The sequence below is a fragment of the Cebidichthys violaceus genome, unplaced genomic scaffold (genome assembly GCF_023349555.1).
Source record: "Cebidichthys violaceus isolate CVI_PGR_0920_01 unplaced genomic scaffold, fCebVio1.0.p SCAF_6, whole genome shotgun sequence".
NCBI lineage: Eukaryota > Metazoa > Chordata > Actinopteri > Perciformes > Stichaeidae > Cebidichthys > Cebidichthys violaceus.
In genome coordinates, this window is record NW_027176816.1 from 14472828 (window position 1) to 14491234 (window position 18407).

The window sequence follows — 18407 nt, forward strand, 5'->3', positions numbered from 1 at the left end:
AGGGAGTGGGAAAAGAGTTGAAACATGGAAACAATTCAATAGGCCCAGTGTGTATGAGATGGCCATATAGGAGCCTGACAAATTCCCTGCAGAGCAATCCATCACCAGAGCAGAGGCCTAGTGCAGAAAGTCACAGTTAACTTGTTTTCTTTTTATGGAGAGGAAGAGGAGTGTCTCTGCATGTGACATCACAAGAAACTTGAAACCGTCATTTTCAGCAGCCCTCCTACTCACTGCCTGCTCCCACATTTGCTCCCCTCTCCCTAACCTTTCTCCGAGACGCTCTGTGCTTCTTTTCTCTAGGCTCCAAAAACAGGCCAGTGTGACTATTCTCTCATTTCAAACTAGACCTCTGATCCCAGGACTTCACCACACAGATCCCCCCCTCTGCATCAGAGAGTCATCTGGGTCTGCTTCTGGAGATACCGGTAAGTCCCTCACTCCATTCTTCTGGCTGAGGTGGAGCCGCTCTGCTGCCACGTGGGTTGGCTACTTGAGGGAGGTCTGCCCAGGAAGAGCGAGGACCCAAGGCAGAAGAGCAGAGGTCTGTTAAGCAGTGCTCAGAGGCTTTGATTTTAAAAGTAGTTGTATGGTCAGGTTCAGCAGCTGTGCTCCAGATGTGAAACAAGTCCAGTGAGATCATAGTAGACCTACTCAAAGTTACTTCACTTTCCAGAAATGAGCTTGAAAATGATTCTGAATTTTCTATTCTATTAACAATTTCAGTTTTGTTAAGTATTATTTTCCAAATGAATTATGGTAATGAAGTCAGAGAGGGACTGCGGTATTAACATACTTTGCGTGACAGTGAGATGTCTATTATTGTTACTGTATGCCATTTTCTAAGACTTTAGGTTTTAAATGGTAAATGCCAGTTTCTAAGTATAAATAATTTTATAATTTTTTTATATTTGTAGAGTAAGAAATAAGTGAAGAAAAAAAATATAATGGTTAATTGCTTTAATGCATTCATGACATGTATATGTATGTTAACTACTATACATAAATGTAAAAAAACAAACAATAGAACTCTGAAAAAAGTTTTGCTGTTAAGGTAAACATGAGCCTCAGCTGATGCTTGATGTCATACTGTCTATTGTCTATTGTAGAACTCTAATAGAGCACACTTTTTTAAAATGACACATGAAAAAGGTGACAGTATTACATAAGCTGCAGATCTACACAGTCCATGCTTGGAAAACAGGGCAGGGCCTCTCTCTGGCACACATTGTACACTTTCTGTTCCCTCTCACCTCACTCTATACTGTCCCGGTGAAAACAGTGTCTGCGTGCTGTGTATGTCAAAGGCTTGATTCTGTTTCTGTAGGCATATAAAAATGTTTTTGCAATGACCCACTGAATGCACATGCAACACCACCAAGTCTAAAATAGAAGTTTATGTTTACAATTGTACATTCGTCTTTGCCCAAAACGAATTGGCACCAAACTCTTTAATCTGATTGGTGCACAGGGTGGGTGGGTGTACCTGCATCACAAGGAGGTGGATAGTATGAGGTGAGCAGGTCACTTATCTTATTTACTGTTTACAATGTTTAAACTGATCCACTTCATATAAAAAGCAGGTTTAAACAACTTTTTGATCATGTGTGAAATTTGCTGAGCTACAGAAATGCATCATTCATCCAAGTTGAGATGTTCTGATGTAATCACAGTTAAAAGAAAGTTCAGAACCCCAATCAGTGTCTTTTTAACATGCTGGAACACATTTCTGCTAATTCAGCGTCAGTTTTCAATTTGAAATCTTGAAAGTGATGATATTGAGCACACAAACCTCATTCCAGAGTAAAGGTATCTAAAGGAAGGTTTGTTCTGATTGCCACCATCTGTAAAACGACAGGATAATAATTTTAAACATAAATCTTTGATTTCTATCTGTGAAACATGAATACAAATATAGTAATGCCAATAAAGTGCATGGAAATGTAAAATTCATCTCTGCATAGGGGCAGTATTTACAAATAAAGTCCATGTGACAACTACTGTACAAAATGTCAACGTCTGAGGAACCAGCTCAGCAGTGTTTGAACAGGGAGGTCATTCTCAGCTGTTATCACTGTGTCTGTCGTTCATGAGGCCTACAGGGACGAGATATCTACAACTGGAGCCATCCAGACTTGGCATCTCTCCGGCCTCTTATCTGTAGAGACACGTTGCTTTTCACTCGGTTTAGGAAATATTGTGGCCCACAACACAGAACGTAATTCTATTATATTACTATAATAGAATTAATTCTGGCATGTTCGTTTCTGTTGGTCAGTTGTATTATTTTTTTATCAGCAAAGAGCAATTATAGATTCATTTTTAATATTTAGTTTATGTTTTTATGACTTTTGTAAATTATTATGAAATATATCGCTAAAAAAAGAAACCAAATTTGAATAATGCAGCTCCCAGAATTAGATTCCATACCAGATTTTGATTTAATAAAATCTAGGGCCGAATTCACTCACCTGGAGGTGCAGGGTAAAAAGGGACAGTAGGCAGCTATCAACATCTCAGCACACAGGCCGTCCTCCCTGAGACAATATCTGTACAGGTAATTTGTACAGCAAGCTTATTACCAGGGGGAAATTAGGCCAGGTCCGGTACTCTGTACCACTAAAAAATTCAGGAACAGGGGACAGCAGTTGTCTGGCAAAACCTACATCAATCCATTACAATAACATTTAGAGACTAGCTGGTGAAAATAGTGGAGCATTTAGTGGCTGGAGACAGATATTTCCTCAGGAGTTGGTGGAGACCTAAATCAGAGCTAAAATATGTATAAATAGGCAACTGTTTGCTATCACGTCAGACATATCAGCTTTATGAGAATAACATGTCAGTGTGTAGGCCGTGTGCTGGGATTGAGCAGTGGTGGGCCTTCAGGGCCAGCAAAGCCTTCTCTGCTGGCCTAAACAGAATCACAAAGTTATAGCTATTTTATAATTTAATAATTTTTCATAAATACACTATGTATTATAATTCTTTTTCCCATTAGCTTATTTTCTCATTGCACAGCTACTGTCTTCCTCTGTTGCTCTGCTTCCAGCCTGCAGCGCTGCTTCCAGCGCAGCTTGTTTTAAGTAGAGCTTTTATCCAATCAGATTTCACCTCGATGCTGTCTCTAGGTAATAAGAGAGGCCCGAGGCCTTCAGACTCACAAGTGAATGCCTTTGCAGTTTAAGTAAATGGGGACGATATTGTTGATTGTCATAGTCTTCAACCAATCATATCTTTAGTTTGACATGTTGGGCGTATTCTTTGACGTGCCAGAGCCTTCTAGCTGGCCTACAAGTACGTCAGCATTAACGAGCAGCTCAGTATTAAGGTGCAGCTCTGCAGTAAGGTGCAGCGTGCGCCGTGATTGATCAGTGGGCGAGCGCATGACGAATGTGAAACTTAAGGAAGCTGGCATAAGTTAGTTGGAGTAGTAAGAGTTCAAATTGAAAGATATGGAAGAAATTATGACATTTTTAGTGTTTTGCTTTGTGTAGTTTATTTATATTTTTACCTAGCTTTGTTTTTTTAACACTCAATGGCTGAAGGAGGAGGAGAAACAGATTTAGCGGCGGAGTTACTGACAACACCTTTCTCAAGAAGGACATTTCAGGAAAAGCTGGACATTGCAAGAAATGGTCAGTCAACCCCACAGCTAGCAGCCCTGACCCAGCCAGGAAAATGAATTGTATGAACGGTGTTCCTGGCTGACAGCGTCAGAGAAGGTGTACATTGTATGGCTGGGAATGTGTTTCATTTTAACTGAGCATCTTGTTGTTTGGAGCTACACTAACTTGAGGATGCCATAGCACGGCAGGACACTTACAAGCTATGGTGCTTTTGAAAACTTTTGGAGAAACCCGAGTGGATCAACAGATCAACGAACACGTTTGCAGGGAAACGGAACTCCACAACTGCGACCCGCCCATGGCCGGTCTGTGGCGGCCAGTGGCCGCGCCGGCGGAGGTGGGACCCCGGCCCCCCAGACCGCAGTGGCCGTAGCAATGGCCGTAGCAGTGGCATCATATTGAGGTTATTAGGAGGTGGTTCAAGTGTAGTAGGACAGCACTGAAGGCCCAGGTATAAAACGGCCACTGGGGTTGAGGAAGGTAGTGTGACAGTGAGGAAGTCGTCTTAAGAGATGGATGACATACGGAAGTTTATGGACGTTTGTCAGGATCCAGCGGCGTAAGCAATCAAAAATGTTCAGGCTGCTCTTACAGCCAAAGGACAGACACATGGTAGAGTAATATGCACCCTTCCAAAGAACACCAAAAAGGTACCGGTAGTCAGGGTGGATGGGAAGGACTTTGAAGACGCTGGTGACGTCTGCCTTAGGCGACCAGGCTCCTTGACCTGCGAGGCAGATGAGGCATGTAGCGTGATTGATTGTTGTGTACTACATGGTGTCGTCCAGGCTTGGAATGAGGCTATTGATGCTTGGGACGGTGGAGCCCTGCAGTAATGAGTCTATGAGAAGTGTCTTTTTCCCTGAATATTTCATACTAGTTACGCCGAATGGACTGACTTAAATATGGGGAAAGGTGGGCTAGGGAGTGGACCGATCATGAATGCGTCTTGAACTTCCTAGGCCTTCCTATTGACTGTTTTTGGCTCTGAGATGGCTGATTGCAAATTTTGTACAGGAGGATTCTGGCTTAACCTGCAAACCTGGGTGGAAGCCATGTGTGAAACCTTGTATAAGGAAACTAATGAACTGGCGGTCTGTGTGGACTGGGGCCATTAAAATCCACATCATCATCCTCATCCATTTCCTGATTCGCTTCCCTAATCCAATCCCAGACCAGTTTATGCCAACTGCCAAATCCAAAATCCAAAAAGCCAAAATATTTAAGCTTTGTTGTCCTTGTTTTTAGCTCTAGGTCTATGTCTGTGTGTACATTGAGAGCAACAGAAAATCAGAGACAAAGTCCTTGAATGTAAACACACTGACAAATAAACGATTTTTCTTGTTCAAGGATTTTTTGCCATATTTTTTCATATCTAAATCAGGAGTGTACGGATAGATGGTGTTATATATTCTACAGATTGTAAAGACCATTTGTGGTTTTATAAATAAAGTTGACTTGATTTGAAATGGAACCTTCAGCATGCGTTTTAGTATCCGTCAATAATTTGGTTTTAAATAAAGTTTGGTCACTGTCTTCACCCAAGTCATTGGGTGTCCAGATGTAATGTCTGGTTTTGACAAACACTAATTTAAACAAGTTTATTATTTTTTCACTGTGGGCCAAAGCCAGCGGGGATAAAAAATACGCTGTAGCAGTCCCCACACAGTAGTGGGGAACTGCTACAGAACTAAAGCAGTTTGATGAGGTCAGTGTTCTGTAGTCAATATGACGCGATAAATGTGCAAACATTCTCCATGAGCTGTTTTGAAAATTCGTGTTTTGTTTCTTCTTTTGCAGATTTCACCTTTCAATCCCTTTTCAAAAGAATTCCATCTATGTGACGGAATCAGTCCACATATGTCCCTGTCATAAGTATGGAGCTGCAGAAGCTATCGAATGGAAATCACCACCATGACGCTGCAGTGCCTGTGGAGGGAGGGTATGTTTACTGCTGGGAATTCTTGCTGAATTAACCATGTTCATATAATTTCAAGTTGTGCAGTGTTTATTTTTTGGTTTGTGATGGATATTACAGAATGGCACCAGAGGAGGAAAAGTTCCTGCAGCAGAGTGATGGATCAAAGAGACCTCAGTTCACAGATGTGAGTATGAGACAAAGGCAGAGGCCATGCATGAGTTCATTTGCACAGTAGAATTCAGAACAACATTCCACATTTATTTTTTATTTGCAAAAGTTTTGTTCTCATTATGTTCTGAGGTACTCTATTAAAACTGTTATGGAGGAGTGTTGGATCTTAGTCTACAGATGGTAATTAATGTGTTTGGATGAAATGTCCTCTATACACCGGGCCACATGGCTTATGGTCAATTATGACCGACAGTTAGACACCTCATCAGATCATTACATCTAATTCCTCCTTTTTCTCTATTGTATTGAATCCGAGCACCATTCTCAAGTCGACCAGCAGCAGCCTGTGCCTGGTTCACTCATTCTGCAATAACTCTTTATTTAACAACTCTTTATTTCAAAATAGAGAGAGAGAGTTGTACTCTCAACCATTTTAATGAATATGTCATTTTGTGATAATGAGAGAAGGGTATAGCAGGGTTTCTTAAGTCAAGATGAGGGCCAAATAATGCCGGGAAGATCATCATTTATTTGCCATCCTGTCTTCTGTCCGCCTGTCTTCTGTCCGCCTGTCTTCTGCCATCCTGTCTTCTGTCCTCCTGTCTTCTGCCATCCTGTCTTCTGTCCGCCTGTCTTCTGTCCACCTGTCTTCTGCCATCCTGTCTTCTGTCCTGCCATCCTGTCTTCTGTCCTCCTGTTTTCTGCCATCCTGTCTTCTGTCCTCCTCTCTTCTGTCCTCCTCTCTTCTGTCCTCCTGTCTTCTGCCATCCTGTCTTCTGTCCACCTGTCTTCTGTCCTCCTGTCTTCTGCCATCCTCTCTTCTGTCCTCCTGTCTTCTGTCCTCCTGTCTTTTGCCATCCTGTCTTCTGCCATCCTGTCTTCTGTCCTCCTGTCTTTTGCCATCCTGTCTTCTGCCATCCTGTCTTCTGTCCTCCTGTCTTCTGCCATCCTCTCTTCTGTCCTCCTGTCTTCTGTCCTCCTGTCTTCTGCTATCCTGTCTTCTGTCCACCTGTCTTCTGCCATCCTGTCTTCTGTCCTCCTGTCTTCTGCCATCCCGTCTTCTGTCCACCTGTTTTCTGTCCTCCTGTCTTCTGTCCACCTGTCTTCTGCCATCCTGTCTTCTGTCCTTCTGTTTTCTGTCCTCCTGTCTTCTGCCATCCTGTCTTCTGCCATCCTGTCTTCTGTCTCGGTTTTGAAACATATCCCTACGTTTAGATAACATAAACCTGTAGAGCCAGTTACTGGCTCTTACTAGAGCCAGTTATGAGTGAAGTTATGAATATTATATTCCATTTCTGCCAATTAATCCCCCTAAATGTTACACACTGTTCCTTTAAGGGCAGTTTTCTTTTTCAATGAATTCAACTTTATTAAACCTCACTCATATTTTAGTATGTGCCATGTCATTAACATGTCAATTAGTACATTTTGTAGTGATCTAAGACCACCATCGTTACCTAATATTGTGTGTGTAAATGTTGTTTTACTATACACATATTGCAGCGATAACTAAACCAAATTGTAATAATCCAGACAGTACGGATTTCTCCCCAAAATAGAATGCCAATATAAAAGAGTTGCATGTCAAAGGATGCTGTGGAGGACATGATAGCATGAGTTGACACTACACACTATACATGAATTGTGATGTCATGTCATCCTAACATGAAGTCATTATTGCTATTGTGTCTTAGAAGTTAATATTCTAGTCTTGCATGTTTTCCAGTTTGAGGGTAAAACCTCCTTTGGGATGTCCGTCTTCAACCTGAGCAACGCCATCATGGGCAGCGGCATACTGGGTCTGTCGTACGCCATGTCCAACACCGGCATCGTCCTTTTCCTGTGAGTACCAGAAATATACACACTTCGGTACAGGGAGTTCAACACACCCACACACACGCTCTGTACCTCAGTAGACAAACAGACACACGAGAGGAGACACGGTCAATATTATGTCATGTATAGTTATGAAGTATTTTAAATTACTAGAATGGCCAATAAATGTTATTAAACATTAATAGACAACAATGAGGTGATTTGCCTCTAATCTGTAATGCAGAATGCTGGACTCTTCATTACCAGCTGCTGGTAATGTTTTCACAAAATGTTGTTCTGGAGACACCTACTGTAGTAGGAAGTACCACAGACTGTCTACCTGACTGTGTGTGTGTGTGTGTGTGTGTGTGTGTGTGTGTGTGTGTGTGTGTGTGTGTGTGTGTGTGATAAAAAACACAACAGTCTAATAACTAGAAAGGTAGACTCAGTAGATCTCCGCAGGTGGGTCCATTTTTGTCAAACCCCCGTCTAGACTGCAAGTGTATTAGAAGTGTTTTCACACAAAAGATACGCTCTCATTTTATTCTATGCTGATTACTAGTGGCCCCTACCAGCTGGGGGCCGGATTAGGGTAGTGAATGAGGAGTCAGCCGTCAGCAGTCAATCATTTGCAGTATAAAACAGTCAATAAAAGGTGTTTTGAGAAAGGTACTTGAGCATGCAGCCATAAGTAAGCACCCAAAATATTATGCAGTCTGGTGCAGCAATATAGAGATGCACACTCACATGCACAGAGATAATAAGCATGCAGGGACTGTTCACTCTAAATTATGCAGCCTTTCAATTTGGGTGCAGCAAGAGAGAAACTAATATGAACTGTATTTGTGGTAAGCTGGCTGGACAACTGAAATTCCCTTTTTACTTGGCTCCCTAAAAACGACATATCGCCAGTAAAAGCCAGACTGTAACAGCTGTCTGCAGCTTTTAGAACTTATTTCCGAGGCTTCAAAGAAGAATACGCTTTTTCTAAACTATAGCCCCAAAGCTGTTCAATACACAAAATACTGAAATCAATCAACATATAGGAATGACATTAATGACATTACCTACCATACCTGTTTGTGTTTTACAGGATCCTGCTGACATGTATCGCCTGTCTGTCCTGTTATTCCGTACATCTGCTGCTACGCAGTGCTGGAGTTGTGGGTGAGGCTTCATAAATGTGGAAAATATTGTCAGAATTCTTTTTGTCTCGTCACTTCCCCTCTCTTGTATCAGAGGCCAATTCAGCTAGTAGTCCTGTACATGTGTCAGAATGTCTGCAGTCAGTCAGGTAACATGGTTCTTTGTTATTGCTCTCTTCAGGTATTCGTGCCTACGAGCAGCTTGGCCTGAGAGCTTTTGGTCATCCAGGGAAGATCATAGCAGCTGTCATCATCACGCTACATAACATTGGAGGTAAATACACCTGTATATAAGTAAGGTAACTGTCATATGAGTAGGTGGGGATCATACCTCTTGCCAAGGGAACCAGATGTGCCAGAACATCCCAGTTTTGATGGAGCATGTAAAGACATGTGGCCATGTACACTAATAAACACTCTTTCTTCAGGCTGTCTATGCTTTCCTCCCTTGCAGCCATGTCCAGCTACCTGTTCATAGTCAAATCTGAGTTACCGCTTGTCATTCAAGCCTTTCTTGGCCAGACATCCAGCTCTGGGTGAGTACTGCTAAAATCTTTGAAATTAACAAAATGTATGACATTCAATATCAGTTTCATCTGCGTGTGCTCATTCCAGAGATAGGTCCATGATAAAAGATGAAAGAGAAAAAACAACGTGTCCGTTTCTCTGTACGTTTTGACTACCCTACTCTCACATCTTACAAATATGTAGTTTAATTTGAAGAAAAAAAAGAATGTAAATCAAACAGGAGGAAATTATGCATTTGTTGGGGATTATCTCTAGCAATGGATCTCTCCACATTTGGTTCTATAGTGACAAGTTCAGTCAGCCAGCTCACATTTGATCATAGACTGTATATAAGAAGTGGTCATAGTCCCGTGACGTCACCCATTGGTTTGTGGATTACAATGTTTACTGAGGGAATAAATCAAGTGAAAAGTATAGTTGTGGCTCAGGAAATACTATGAACAGCAACAGAAGGTGACAGCATACAAAGCTTTCAGGTGAGGGCTATGGCGGCAAATTGGTGAGCAGAGCGCCACCATGATCAAAAGGGTGCGTTGAATATATGTTGCAGTGAGAGGAGTATGTCACATGAATGTAGCAGCTGACTTGACTGTCTGAACTAGCTCTCAGGCTTCCCTTCTTGCAGCAGGTGTGAAGGACTGAGTCAACATAAACTACATCGTGTGTTCATGGTGATGAAGGATCCTTTCAGCCAGTGGAGCCAGACAATGGAGCTCTTTGGCAAAAGACATGTCAAGCTTTGATAGACACACAGTAGTGGTTTGTAGATATGTTCATGGTTGGTTGAGTCTGAACATGAGATGTGTTCACAACACAGAATATCAGCCTTATCCTTTAATAACATGTGTAGAAATAGCTATTTAAGTTAGACAAAGCAATTACAATACAAACAACATCTCCACGGGCCTAGAGACTGGTCACAGTTCACTTGTGCTCAACTTTGTCCTGGGAATCTGTATGGTCAGCCAATAGAAAGGCATTGAGAAGAGCCATTACCCTGCTTTCACTAACAAAGGACCACGGCAATAACGGTATGAGTGATGAGGGATGTAGGGTAGGGATAGAGGTAGGGGGATGAAGGGGTCGAGGTAGAGGAATGAAGGGATGTAGGGGTTGAGGTAGAGGGATGAAGGGGTCAAGGTAGAGGGATGAAGGGATGTAGGGTCGGGATAGAGGTAGAGGGATTAAGGGGTGTAGGGGTAGAGGGATCAAGGGGTCGAGGTAGAGGGATGAAGGGGTGTAGGGGGTAGAGGTATGTAGGGATGAAGGGATGTAAGGAATTGGGGGAATGGAGACCGTAGAGTGGGGGCCGTCTCTTTGGAAGCTCTGGTGGTGCAGAGTTCCCTGTTGTTCCTGTAATCCTGAAAGAGAGAGAAAATAGAAAGACAAAAACGGGGTTGGGGGAGGGATGTGAAAGCAGAGTCGAAGAGGAAGTGAACGGGTTCGTTGTGCTTAAATACTTTGTACACAGGAAATGAGCCCTGTTCTGGGCGTGGTCCCTGTTCCTGAACTAAGTTTGTGAAACTAAATTTATACAAAATTACATTACCAGACTAGAAACTGCAGCATCACTCTGCAGTTTGTGACTGCTCAGTGTGACTTCATTGATTAGAACTGACCTGGGATCTGACTCTGCGAGGCATTTTGCTGAACAGGAAACTAATATGACCATTGTTACGTGCTGATATACTTGTTTTTAACTCAACTTGTGAGTGGGCATCATAGATTGCATTCCTTGTTGTTATCTCAACACTAACAATATGGTGACTTTCTATTGTGTCGCCATCTTTAGTTCTGTTTACACTGTACTAAAGAAAAGATTGCTTAAACCTCAGAAGTAAACTCAATGGACCAAGGCAAGTATGTGAACAATGACTCCTACATCACAGCCACTTGTTGAAGTGTATGAATTGCTAAAAAGCAAATGTATCACAATTTCACTGTACTTAACTTCCTGCCCCCGGGACAAATGAACAGATTGTCATTTCAGTAAAGAACTGACCTCTAAATGCAGTCTGAGAGTCTTTTTACATATGTACATACGTATGTTGAACTTTGTGTGATGTCTTGTGTCCTGCACAGCGACTGGTTCATGAATGGAAACTACCTGATCATCATCGTCACTGTCTGCATCATCCTCCCACTGGCCCTGATGAAACACCTGGGTATGCCACTTCCTCTCAGTTTGATCATACTCAATAATTCCTCAGAGTTATGCTTTTGACAAGGCCATTGATTATTCAAGAGAACTTAACCCCTCTATTCTCTTATGTAAACAGAACTTAATACAATCTTCACATCTTTGGCTTTGTATGAATGTCCTTTCTGTCTGTCACTTTGTGTCGTCTTGCTGTTGTGTCTTAACCAGGTCTCTCTTGAGAGTGAGACCCCTTGTAGACATAGGGCGATATGAAAATCGATAATCCTAATAATTGTGATTCACGTTATTATTTTGATAATCATCAAAAATATTATAAACACTCCAACAATGGCACTGCAACATACTGGAATCACTTGACCTTCCATTTTGTTAAGAAACAAATAGTATTATGAATACTTTTATTGCATCACCGATAGGACACGTCTTTTTAGTGAACATTCTTTTAGTGAAAAACAAATAAGCAATCCTAAATAAGGAAATCATAAATCATAAGGTCTCCATGCATGAATTAACACCACATAAAAATAGCTACATTGATGTGCAAGTCTTTTCTTTCTTACATGATCATTTCTTTATTTTGAAATCAAGCTCTATAACAGCTCTAAGAGATTGATAGCTTTCTCAAGTCACTCATGTGACAATGTTCACATTTATCTTCATACTAGAAATTCACCAGGATCAACTTATTGTGAGGTTTTTTTAATCACAATAAAATTGTACAACGTCCCATCCCTAACCTTATGTCTCAATACCCGTCTAAATAAAGGTTAACTTTTTTTTTTAAAGTCATGTAGGTGACAAAAGATCTATTCTGCTGTTTTTTTTGTAGCAGCGTGCCGACAGTATGTGTTTGTCCAGAGATGTGTCTGAGGGTTGTCTTCTTGGGTCCTGCAGGGTATCTTGGTTATACCAGTGGCTTCTCTCTGTCCTGCATGGTCTTCTTCCTCTCTGCGGTGAGTGTGTGGGTCTTGTCACCGAGCATTACTTTATGGCTGTTGTCACGGCACAGGTGGTTGTGGAGAAATGGTTAGGGTCCATGGCATATACTGTGTGCTTGTTGCAACCGTGACACTTTAAAATCTCTTTATTTATCATGTTATAGTTATATGTCATAGTGAGAGTTATTAGGTCATGCTGACCATGTATTTGTATTCTCTTCTGGTATTTAGATGTCCAAATGTTATGAAATGTAATTCAAATTGTAAAGTTTTGATTCAAAACTTTACAAAACTGCATTATTGAGGCAGAAGAATATGTTTAAAAAAATAAATAAATAAATAAAGCAAAACCATTTTCTCACATGCAAACACCATATCAAATAAGTATAGAATAAATGTGATTCTGTGTATTATAACACAGAATATTGTGTATTATAACACAATATTCACAAGTAGCTTTCTACCTGCTCAGCAGCCAACAGCAGACAGTTAGCTGGTGAACATAGTGGAGCATTTAGCAGCTAAAGAAGCAAATATTTCCCTCATGAGTTGGTGGAGACCAAAGACTAAAAGGAGAGTAAATATTAGACCCTCACAAATCCAAATTAATGGTAATTATATCAGCTGGATGCATAACAAGCCAACTGCTTGCTATCAAAACAATAACTTCATGAAGGAAATAATACGTCAATGCTGCCCCAAAAATCAACTCAAATGCTTCTATAACAAAATGGATAGAAGGTCCTTTTCTGGAAAATTCTCAATCAATCGCGTAATCTTTCAAGTTTACTTTTTCTTTGTAGAAAAATGAAAACTAGTGTGGTTTTAGTTTATTCTCCTCAGTGTCTCCAGGTTGAATCCTTGTGGCTCTAGCTGGTTGGACATGGATGAGTTGCCGTCAACAGCTGCTGTAGTGCTGCCTTTAGGAAGGTTTACACTAGGTGATATAGACACAGAGATAATGTAGATAACTAAACTAACTAAAGCAACATGTGTTTTGGAAAGATTCCAAATAATACTAAAATATATGTTGTTTTGAATGAAGAGGTTTAAAAAGCTTCAACCACCTCACAAGGATCTGCTGGCAGGCTGGTGCTCTTAGAACAAGGTCAATGTTGTGTCAGTAAAGACTTCGGAGATTTCAGGCAACAAATTGTATTAGTCAACTACTGTTTCAACGCTACTTCATCTGTGTCTGAGATTTATCTTGTTTTTTTTACCAAAGGCAGAACAGGTAGCATTTGTTCTCCCTCCTCAAGCTCTCTTTCTCTGTTCCATCAGGTCATCTACAAGAAATTTAACATTGCTTGTCCTCTGGAAGTGTTTGGCAATTACTCTGTGAACACAGCCGTTTCAGAGGACACGTGCACTTCCAAATTCTTCACCATCAACCAAGAGGTCAGAGATGAACTCCTTGAAGGCACACACAAATTACCATTTGCATTTTAAGTGTTCATTTATGACGAGCTCTGTTCAGAGGACTGTGGTGTGCTCTGAACACGTGTGTGACCAGGAACTATTTGTGGGTGCATCAGATTACGCATACACGGCTGGACAGGGCTCGTGCACTTCCTGGAAAGCAACCTAGTGAATTTCCTCTGACTTGATTTGCAGACAGCGTATACCATCCCCATCCTGGCATTTGCTTTTGTATGTCACCCTGAAGTGCTTCCCATCTACACTGAACTGAGCAAGTAAGACACACACATTATTAGATTCTTACATTCTTCACATACTGTACACAGCATATACATATTGACAGTAACATAAAGACAGAACGGAATACCCTTTGGTGCATACCCTTTCTTGCTTTTTAAGTTGCACTCAAAGCCCCAAAATACTACCCCAACTTGCCGTTAATGAAAATCACAGTTCACAGTTTAAGGATGATTCTGCTTTACAACAACTTGGGTCTTATTTTTGTTGTTTTTGCCATCACTTCTGTCAGTTATAATGAAATCTGGGAAAGCGACAACATTGCTAAAAAGAAGTCAGATGGGTCCAGAAACACAAGCAGTCAGGAGATCATCAGACAAGCTGGAAGTTTATTCAGACTATCTAAACCAGTGAGAGCACCTAAAATGTCTAACCTGGGTGTTTGTTTACAACCTGTCCAACTGCATCTTTAAATATAACCTGTATTGCTACAAACATCTGCCATCTTGTTCCCCTAAAGCCCAACCAAGAGAAGAATGCAGAATATTGGCAACGTTTCCATCCTGGGCATGTTCACCATGTATTTTTTCACCGCCACATTTGGCTATCTGACCTTCTACGGTATGAGCAACGTCTCATTAATAAGTCAAATGCATAATCTCAGTCTAATGATAGTGAGGTCTCACATGGTGTGTGTGTGTGTGTGTGTGTGTGTGTGTGTGTGTGTGTGTGTGTGTGTGTGTGTGTGTGTGTGTGTGTGTGTGTGTGTGTGTGTGTGTGTGTGTGTGTGTGCAGAGAACACTGAAGCAGAGCTCCTCCATACCTACAGTAAGGTGGACCCTCTGGACACTCTGATCCTGTGTGTTCGCCTGGCCGTCCTGGTGGCCGTCACTCTGACTGTACCTGTGGTCTTGTTTCCTGTAAGAACATGTCTGGCCTTCACACACACATCCACCTGAAATTCTCTGACACTGACCTGAAAAGCCTGTGCCTTTTTTTTCTAAATTACATACAAAAGTAAAGTGGACAGGGTTCTGTGAACTCTCACTTCTCAAACATGTAAAGGCCAGTCTCTAAGAAAGGCCAGGTAAGAACATGTCAATCAGGAGAGACTTCTTTAGAATTTAAGAATAATTTATTACACATGCATCAAATTTGAATATTGCGAAGTCTTTGGCGATTGGACTCCATCCTGAAGTATGATAATCGAGGGGTAATGATGCTGTGGTCAGATAAGGCAGAATCTCCCCGGAGTCCAGACACTGGTGGTGGTGAAGATGATGATGAGGAGCATGGTTGACTGGAGGTGACTGGGGTGGAGGAGGGTCACATCTGCTTTGAGCTGAAATGACAACTGACAGCAGCAGAGAGAACACTTTTTATTGTTTGACAGCAACGATGTGATTGGCTTAAGGAAACTGTGCAGAATCTGGTTGGTTAATTGAACGCCCCCAATCAGCTGAGTGAAGAGAGTCTTCTGACTGAATTTATGCTTAAGCTTCATTTAGAGGAGGTGGACGTAATAGTTCACTTGGTTTATTCAGTATAATGTACATTTCCACAGCACATATTTAGGCAGTACAACAACATGGATGTATCCACTTCTATCTACCTTCTGTAGATGTTTCACATTAAAAGACTACGAGGTAAGGAAGAGAGTACCCTTAAGCTGCGGGGAGGCTTTTAATGTGAAACATCTGTGCAGGAAGCTTTACTAGATACTGCTCTCATTGTCACTGGGATAGTTTACTGGGACAATTAATGGAACTGAGCCATCGTTAATGTTAATAATTTCACCTGAACTTTTGGACAAGTTAATGAGGTCCATTGAGATTATTATGAGATCTTTTGTTGTAATTATGAGATAAGTCGTAATTATGAGATATGGAAGTCATAATTACAATATATGGCTTCCCTTTGTATTTATTTATTAGTTTGTTTGTTTATTTATTTAATTGTTTATTTGGTGAATGCTATGCACTTCTGTACTTTTCCAACATTTGTAAATGCCCCAAATGGACTTGGATTCTACTGGTTGTACTATCAGCAAAATTTCTAACTTATCACATCCATATTTTAATTCTGATGAATCATCATGCGTGATATAAAATATTCCCTTGCTGCTCTGCTCTGATTTCTGACCTACAGTTCTTCTGGTGTTTGACACTCTGACTTGATAGCCGAGCAGGATTGTGCGTTCTAACGTCTGTGTTTCTGTCAGATTCGTCGTGCCCTCCTGCAGCTGCTGTTTCCAGGGAAGCCCTTCTACTGGCTCCGTCACATCGCCATCGCCATGTGTCTGCTCTTTGTTGTCAACCTGCTGGTCATCCTCGTTCCAAACATTCGGGACATCTTTGGCATTACTGGTGGGATATTAGACTTGGAAGCATTAAAAGAGCCTGAACAAAAGGGGGCATTTGTGAAAAGAGACATTGCTCTCATTTCTGTTTTTTTAATAGTTTTCTCCCATTAAATAATCTTTTCCAGAATATATATATTTTTTCTATTTGCCATTTTGGAGTTCAATATCAATTGAGAGCAAGTGTACATCAGCCTGCGCAGTATAAAGAGCAGACTTCAGTTTTGTGGAGGGTTGTTCCGGATATGTTCTATTATTCAGTTCTTGGTTCTTGTCTGGCTTCTTGTGTGAAAAACAGTTGACTTTAAAATACTACTGTTGGTTTATAAAGCACCCTCATCTGCTGCTACTTTCTGAGTTTGGAGTTATCTTTAAAGTGAGGCTACATAACTTTTGCTGAATGGCAAAGGTAGAGAAGAATCATAAAGTCCGAGAAATGATTCAGTAAGATCAGTCACACAGCAATTACTATCTAAAGTCTGCAAACAGTAGCTAACATTAGCCTCCATAAGCTACTGGTCATACCTGACCAAGTAAGACTGTAGCAGCAAATCCCCTGAGGGTATTAATTTGGCGAGGATTTGTTTTATTGCTGATGAGTTCAACTCTTCAGTTGTAAGCAGAGAATTGTGTTATTTCTTCTTTCAAAAGTTATATAGAATCACTGTAAAATAAAAGCTAAAAATGTTCTATCAAACCAAGAAAAATTCATGACACAGTTGGCCAAAGCACTGGAGTTTCAGCAAAGTACAGATTCACTCGTATTACAATCAACAGCTTTCTTTGAGATAAATTCTGTTTTACAATGAAATGATTTATTGTTCCTCCTCTGTGTCTAGGGGCAACCACTGCTCCCTGTCTGATCTTCATCCTTCCTGGACTGTTCTACATTCGCATCATCCCTACTGACCAGGAGCCCTTGAACTCAAGACCAAAGATTCAGGTAGGTGTTTGTCTCTCCCTGACTGGGAGGGGTGACCCAACAACAGAGTTATTGGACGTAAAACTAAGTGGACCTGGTGATTCTACATTGTCATATTTTCTTTGGGTTTTCAGGCTGCGTGTTTCACAGCGCTGGGTTTCATATTCATGACCATGAGCATGACATTCATCGGGCTTGACTGGATGAGTGGAGAAAAACGAAATCTCGGCGGCCACTAAAGTGTACCCTGAGCCCTACAGCAGCCCAGATTCAACCTACTGCTAGAAGGCTCAGGGCTTTTGTTGGACTGTTTTTATTAATCATAAGGACAATCCGTTCCTCCAGAGTGATGAGAGGAGCCCAGTCTTGTCCCGTGACCCACCCAGGTTGACATATACAGCATCCCTCACAGGTGGTGTTCTTCTGTTCTACATGATGAGCTGACAAACATGTTAACCATGGAAGCCCTTCAATCATTCAAAGCAATCTGTCTTAACAGAGGCTAAATGTGGTGTAGAATAACAGAAATGTTAAAAACATGTCTTTAATTAAAAGCTAAGTTCGATAGAGAACATATATTTGGTATGTGCTTGATAAAAATACTATTCAACAATAGATCCCATCATGGTGTTCATCTGAGAGTATGAGGTTATTAAATAAATTCACTTCAATTAATGTAGTGTGTACTGTGAGTCTGCAGAGCAGTATTTGGTAAATTGGTCAAATTATTTTGGTTTATATCAGCGAAAAGTCAGACATGACGTGTATGCAACTGTGAACCAATTCATTTGTGAATTTATTCTGGATAGCATATGTGGATATTGTTTAATAAAAATTCACAAAAGATTGAATGTGTTTGTTTTGTACTGTATATAGCTTCAATATAAGTTTGTTGTATTATATTTTCTGAACTGTGTGGTGGTAATCACAAATTAATATTACAAATAAAAAGCCATTGCATAGGATTTGAAAATATATGAAAAATACATTGTTTCATATGCATAAAAAGGTAGTGGGAAACACAAGTCCACGTCCCAACTCTGCTGGCTGTATCGGGGAACAACCATTGCCATAAAGACTGGTTAAATATTAACTGGAGCTATGTTATCTCCGACTTTAGTGGCCGCTGCTTGCTCCAAGGTCAATGGTTTGTTACTCTGTC

The 18407-nt window shown here is 40.9% G+C and overlaps 1 protein-coding gene across 2 annotated transcripts; it reads left to right on the forward strand.

Annotated features, from left to right (window-relative positions):
- The first annotated feature begins 202 nt into the window (after positions 1 to 202).
- slc38a5b (solute carrier family 38 member 5b) lies at positions 203 to 18091 on the forward strand. 2 transcript variants are annotated; one of them, XM_068733492.1, is made up of 16 exons: positions 203 to 428; positions 5430 to 5571; positions 5668 to 5734; positions 7448 to 7563; positions 8630 to 8703; positions 8863 to 8955; positions 9136 to 9217; positions 11292 to 11374; positions 12265 to 12323; positions 13590 to 13706; positions 13923 to 14002; positions 14485 to 14585; positions 14760 to 14884; positions 16186 to 16330; positions 17163 to 17266; positions 17380 to 18091. In XM_068733492.1, exons 2-16 carry the CDS (start codon positions 5507 to 5509, stop codon positions 17482 to 17484), a joined length of 1416 nt encoding a protein of 471 aa, XP_068589593.1. In that variant the 5' UTR covers positions 203 to 428; positions 5430 to 5506; the 3' UTR covers positions 17485 to 18091. The 2 variants fall into 2 exon arrangements, with proteins under 2 accessions (XP_068589593.1, XP_068589594.1); XM_068733493.1 differs by lacking the exon at positions 203 to 428 and adding an exon at positions 464 to 544.
- The last annotated feature ends 316 nt before the right edge of the window (positions 18092 to 18407 follow it).